Source organism: Haliaeetus leucocephalus, unplaced genomic scaffold (assembly GCF_000737465.1).
Source record: "Haliaeetus leucocephalus isolate CR32 unplaced genomic scaffold, Haliaeetus_leucocephalus-4.0 Scaffold184, whole genome shotgun sequence".
NCBI lineage: Eukaryota > Metazoa > Chordata > Aves > Accipitriformes > Accipitridae > Haliaeetus > Haliaeetus leucocephalus.
In genome coordinates, this window is record NW_010972620.1 from 9,287,973 (window position 1) to 9,294,168 (window position 6,196).

The 6,196-nt window shown below is 50.6% G+C and overlaps 1 protein-coding gene across 1 annotated transcript; it reads left to right on the plus strand.

The window, feature by feature from the left end:
* The first annotated feature begins 1,146 nt into the window (after positions 1 to 1,146).
* CALHM2 (calcium homeostasis modulator 2) lies at positions 1,147 to 2,189 on the plus strand. The gene is made up of 2 exons (XM_010564789.1): positions 1,147 to 1,689; positions 1,773 to 2,189. The coding sequence occupies exons 1-2, from the start codon at positions 1,147 to 1,149 to the stop codon at positions 2,187 to 2,189; spliced, it is 960 nt and encodes a 319-aa protein (XP_010563091.1).
* Positions 2,190 to 6,196: the final 4,007 nt, after the last annotated feature.

Consider the following 6,196-nt stretch of genomic DNA (forward strand, 5'->3'; position numbering starts at 1 on the left):
AGTGCCTGCAGTCCACGCAGCCCAGCCCTGTTGGCAGGGTGGGCATCCCATGTAACCTGTGTTGTACTGTGAAAAGGGGCTGGGGGAAGCAGGCAGAGGCGAAGGGCAGTGAAGTGCATCTCTGACACAGGCGTGCAGGTCAAGGGGCTCAATTTCAGGCCAGCAGTTAGAGGCTGAGCCAGGACTACGGGCCAGGGCAGGGAGTACGGTTATGTCAACCAACTGTGGGAGAGATCATCCTGCCACACCTAATCCTAGCAAAAACTCCTACATAATTGCTGAGCCAGCTCTATTGGCATTTGGTGTTTGTATCCTGGATCATCAAGATAAGCTTTCTCCCAGAACGTAACTTCTCTTGCTGGTAGCAACGGCTCCTGAGCACCCCCTCACCCCTGCCTGCAGAGGCTGCTCCTGCCTGGTCCTCCCATGCCACATCTCTCTGCACCCAAACCTGCTGGGCTGTCTCGCAGCACCTCTTGCTGCCTCCCTGACATACCTTTGCCTATTACTAAATATTAACTCATCACGTCTAAAGAGGGAGGTAAAAGCCACACACAGCACCTTCAAGGCAGCGCAGCACCAGCATGCACATGCCGCACGCGCCTGGGCTAGTGTGAGTCAGTGGCAGGGCTGGGGGACACATCCTAGTGCCAGTGCTGTGATCCAGTTTTCCCAGTAACACGGCGTCCTCCTTCGTTGTAGGCTTGGGAGATCATCGAGTGTCTGGCAGTGACGCTGACAGTAATCGCCTCTGCGGGAGGTGACTAAAACCAAAGAGAAGGAAAGACAACGAATGTGCAAATGACAGGGGCAGAAACAGCTGTCCCGTTGGTAATCTTCACTGTAGAGATGCTTTTGGAGAGCTTAGTGGGAAACTGAAATGACTGAGGTTTCACACATTGCTTAGGCTGAATCCCTCTTCGGCCCCTTTTGAAGTACCCCTGGTATCAGCAACCAGCTCCGGAGGCTGGGACACCGGGCAGGAGGAAGGGACAGCAGCGAAGGTGTCGTGCTCCTGGAGCAGCCTCTTGCACGTCAGCCAGCCCAAGGCCATTTCACCCTCCATTGGCGTGTCCCTCGGTGCTGGAAGGTGGGCCAGCACAGCCCCCCACTGCAGTACGTGCCTCCTCTTGCTCCCGGGACGAGATGGCCGCCCTCATCGCTGAGAACTTCCGCTTCCTCTCCTTGTTCTTCAAGAGCAAAGATGTAATGATCTTCAATGGTTTGGTGGCCCTGGGCACGGTGGGGAGTGAGGAGCTCTTCTCAGTTGTTGCCTTCAACTGCCCCTGCTCCCCTGCCCGCAACTACATCTATGGGCTGGCCGCCATCGGCGTCCCGGCCCTGGCCCTCTTCCTCATCGGCGTCATCTGGAACAACCACACCTGGAACCTGGTGGCCGAGTGCCACAAGCGCGGCACCAAGAACTTCTCTGCCGCCGCCACCTTCCTCCTCTTTGGCTCCATCATGGGCCGGGCAGCCGTGGCGCCCGTCACCTGGTCAGTCATCTCGCTGCTGCGCGGGGAGGCTTACATCTGCGCCCTCAGTGAGTTTGTCAGGCCGTCCTCCCTGGACAAGTTCCCAGCAGAGTATGGGGCTGAGGTGCTGGCCAGGTTCCCCTGTAAAGACGTGCCGGCAAACCTCACCAAGTTCAGGGATGAGGTGACGCGGAGGCTGAGATATGAGTCCCAGGTAGGCACGCTGGGGAGAAAGCCACACGGAGTGGGTAAAAGCGTCTTGCCGTGTCCTAACGCAGCATCTCTCTTCTCTCTCAGCTCTTCGGCTGGCTGCTCATCGGCATCGTCGCGGTCCTGGTTTTCCTCACCAAGTGCCTGAAGCACTGCTGCTCGCCGCTGAGCTACCGGCAGGAGGCTTATTGGGCCCAATACCGCTCCAACGAGGACAAGCTCTTCCGACGCACGGCCGAGGTCCACTCCAGGATCCTGGCAGCCACGAACGTGAAGCAATTCTTCGGCTTTGTGGCGCTGGACAAGGAGGAGAAAGAGCTGGTGCAGGAGTTCCCGGTGGAGGGCGTCCAGCCGAGCCCCCAGTGGAATGCCATCACGGGTGTCTACATCTACCGGGAGAACAAGGGCTTCCCCCTCTACAGCCGGCTCCACAAATGGGCCAAAGGGGTGGAAGGGAACGGGCCAAGCCCAGAAGGCCACGAAATGCTCTTTTTGGCTTCCTAAGACAGACGGGCGCTGGCAGCGGTTCCCCAGACCACCTGGCAGGCCTACCGGTATCGGTGCATGGCCAAGGGATTCACTGGGAATATTCCTCCCAGCAGGATTACTTCTCTCAGCAGGTAAATAGGGATCAACAGCCTCAAGGTAGAGACTGATAAGCAATACAGTGAGCTGGGGAACCCCTCCCTTGCACACAACCGTCTCGTTGCTGCTCCCAGAGACACAAGGGGAGCAAAGAGCAGGTACACACCTTACCTCCAGGCTGCCAGCGTACCCTGCTGTCTAATGCACCATCAGAAGCCTTGGGGAGCAAGAGGTGGGCACGACATTTCTAACTGTGACTCCTGCAGTCCCACTTGTCTCTCCCATGGCAGGGTCAGCCCCAGCCATCCCACACACCTACTTGTTTTATTGGCATTAGTATCTTCTTAACGCAGTTGTGCAGCGCCTGTTACGCAGGCAGGTCTCAGAGCACTTTACAGACTTTACAGCACAGGGAAAAGAGGGAAGCAGTGGGTAAATTCCTGTGGCAAGGGGTATGCAACAGCACCTGGGAAGGAATGGGTCAGTAATACAGCAACACGCTGAATAACTGAGAGACTAAGGCAGGAGGAATCACCAATATTCCCAGTATTCAGAAAGAGACTCTGTAATTACCAAGTTGGAATTTGGGTAGGACACCAAACTCCTTTTGTTCTTACTGCAGTGCCTGGCAACCTCTAATGAGCCCAAGTGGCTGCAACCATAAGTTTATAAACCCAGAAGATGGCACCAGCAGCAGAATAGCTTTTGGGCAAGGTGGCTCGGTGAAGGCTGAGAGGAAGCAGTCCTCTGTCTGCAGCTCATTGCATCTCTCAACCAACCACTGGATAAGAGCCCTGCTTGTCTGGGTTGTGAGCTGCAGCAAGACCTTAGCAGAATTAGATTTACATATATGTATATATACACACATGCATATATATATATATATATATATAGTGTAGATACTACGTAATTGTAGTTAGTTAGCTGTATTAATGGAGCATCTTTCTTCAAGGGAAAGGGGATAAGGAAGTTGCCAGCTGAAAGACCACATTACATGGACCCATCTGCTGCACTGGGACTGCAGCCCTGGAGTGATGAGGGACAGTAGGAACGGGTTGAGGGGAGCAGCCCTCTCCCTATCCTTCTACCACTGAATTTTCTTAAGCTCTTTCCACTGGTCTCTTTTACGGACTTGGCCACACCCTGAGAAAGTAAAGCCAGAAAGGTGTAAAATTAGTGCCTTCACCATGACACTGTGCTGACTATGGCTTCAAGGCACTGCACAGTCTCTTTTCTCCCGAGGGTCAGCCCTTCGTACCCAACACTGTTTCAAGAGCTGGCAGGACAATGAAGTTTGCTTTTCCTATTTGGACTGTTTCTTTATAGGTACAACTTCCTTTTACACTGTGCCATTTACCAAAAAGCCTTAAGTTGTTTAAAAAAATGACTTAAACCCACAGAACTCAGAGGATCTTACACACAAGGAGATTTGAAATAAATTATTAAATTAGAGTTATTTTTCATTGCCTTCTTTTTTTTCAGGGGGGCACAAAAGGCATAATTTAACATTCTCTTTGAACTCAAGGACTGGGAACTCATTTTTTCTTTCTATTAAACGTTCAGATCCTCTCCTATCCAGATGACCCCAGAATGTGAAGTTTTAAAGTATTACCACATATTACAAGTTAGTAACACTGGTTTTTAGTTATTCTTGCAGTGAGTAGCACAAATCTTGTACAACAGGATACACAACTGCAGGAAAGGATAGAAACCTTTTTACAAATATGTCCCCTTGCAATAAAGACCTGAAGGGTATTCCCTCACATAAAGAGGCTGAAACACCGCTTAATGGGTGAGGCATCCCAGGATTCCTGTTCAGCTTCTCTACAGATCTGCCTTGCATTTGTGGGAAGGCTTGGCTCCCAGCCTCACCATTAACTAATCTGCAGGAATCATCAGATGCAAGTGAAATGAAAATACATTAACTTGAAATGAAAGAGAGTTCATTTGCATTCCTTCTCATTGGCCCTCCAGTGCGAACATGCAGACACACATGCCACCCCCACATGCAGGTCAGCAGATGCAAGGTAACTTGCTGAAACAAAGCAGCGTTCGTTTTACTTCCTTTACTTCCCTAGCCTTCCCCCTTGATAGTCCTAGTTGTTCCTTTGAACCACCTCCACTCCAGTTCCTTCTCCTCCCCTTCCCTCCTTTGAAGGAAAGGGGCAAAACACGTAATGCTTGGGAATAGATTTGTTTATCCTAAGAATAAACCATGAGCACAAACCAGCTCTTGCTGTGTTTACCTCCCTTCTCCATTAACTCCAGCGACTCTTCCTGTGCTGGGATGGGCTAGGGTCTTGTCCAGCTTGTCCATTTTCCCTCCCTCTTGTTGGAGAGGCGTGCTTGAGTAGACAGTTGACAGTGAGGAGTGGAGCAAGCCACTGCACTCAGAAATACTTGTTTGCAATTGTAGGGATTTTTTTTTTTTCCTCCTCTCCTTTGCTGCCCTGAGCATGGCCCCCACCGAGACAGCCCTGCGCTTCTGGCCCTTGTAGCCCACCCATACCCTCATGAAAATCCCTGCTGTCCCTGTCGCTCATCGTCCCCCAGTGATGATGTTGAGGTGAGGGACGTTAACCCATGTGGCTCTACACACCAGCACAAGCAACCAGGCTAGGCTTCTCACTGAAACGCCAAGAGGGAAATCGAGCTGCCTGTCTTCCTGGTGTGCCACATCACGCAGGCTGCGAGCTCACACTCTCTCTGCTTTTCCTCTGGAGGCTGAAAACAACCCCACCGCAGAGCAGCCTACAGGTTGTCAGTTAGGGCACACTTCCCAGCAGCAAGATGGGTTCAAACCAGGCTCCTCCAGTATGGAGAATTACACATAGGTCTTTCATTTTCCCTGCTGATTACTGTAGAGGCTGTAATAACCCCAGTACTCAAGAAGAAACAATACCTCAAAGGGATCTTGGTTTCTATTGCAATGCTTATTTACGGATTCTATTATGTAACTAATTAATCCAGAAGAAAAAGCCACCATTGCTGCAGCTGTGTTCTTAAAAAAAGCAGCAGCTGCTACTGGATGTTGCAAATAGCCTCTTCCTCTAGCAGAGCATTAAGCAACATCTGAGTACAGTACCCTGCACTCCCTGGGGGTAAGAAGTCAAATGACTTGTTTCTGGATCCCAACGGACTTGGGAATGAATTAAATGCTGAATCACTCAGCCTTGCCAACGCTGGGCAATCACAGAGGCAGAAGAGCTGGGTCCTGCAGAGCTCTGGTTTTGAGTTCACAGACCTACAATGAGCAAGACTCTTGAAGTTTGGTTATTTCAAAGCTGGGCACCCACTTGCTAGTGTCTACATTGGATAATCACACCTGTTTGCATACCCTGCCTTTCCCCTTCCCTTCAGTTCTTCATCTGTAAAACATGTGGATGATCACATCCACATGTTACTGGAGAGTTACAAAAATATGGATCATAAGGCACCAACACCAGTCACAGAGCCTAAGTACCCAAGATAACTGGCTTTTTCCAAGCAGAAGGTTAGAGTGGGATGATTTTTTTTCAGCACAGAAAACACATTTTTTCTTTGACTTCACTGATTTCTCTTAAGAGACAACTACCAAAAATCACTATTTTTTCTGTTATCTATCCCTGGCAACTTGTTACAACAGGTGGTTGCGATCAGGGGATCCATTGCAATTGGATGCTGTGGGTTTTAAAGGCATATGCCCTTTCAGCTGAAGAGGACAAGAGCGTCCTGGGCTGCATTAGGAAGAGTATTACCAGCAGGTCAGGGGAGGACATCCTTCCCCTCTAATCTGCAGTGGTGAGACATCTGGGGTCATGTGTCAAACACTGGACTCCCCAGTACAGGAGAGATAAGGGCTTACTGGAGCAAGTCCAGCAGAGGGACAGGAAAATGATTATGGGACTGGAGTATCCATCATACAAGGAGAGGCTGAGAGCTGCAGC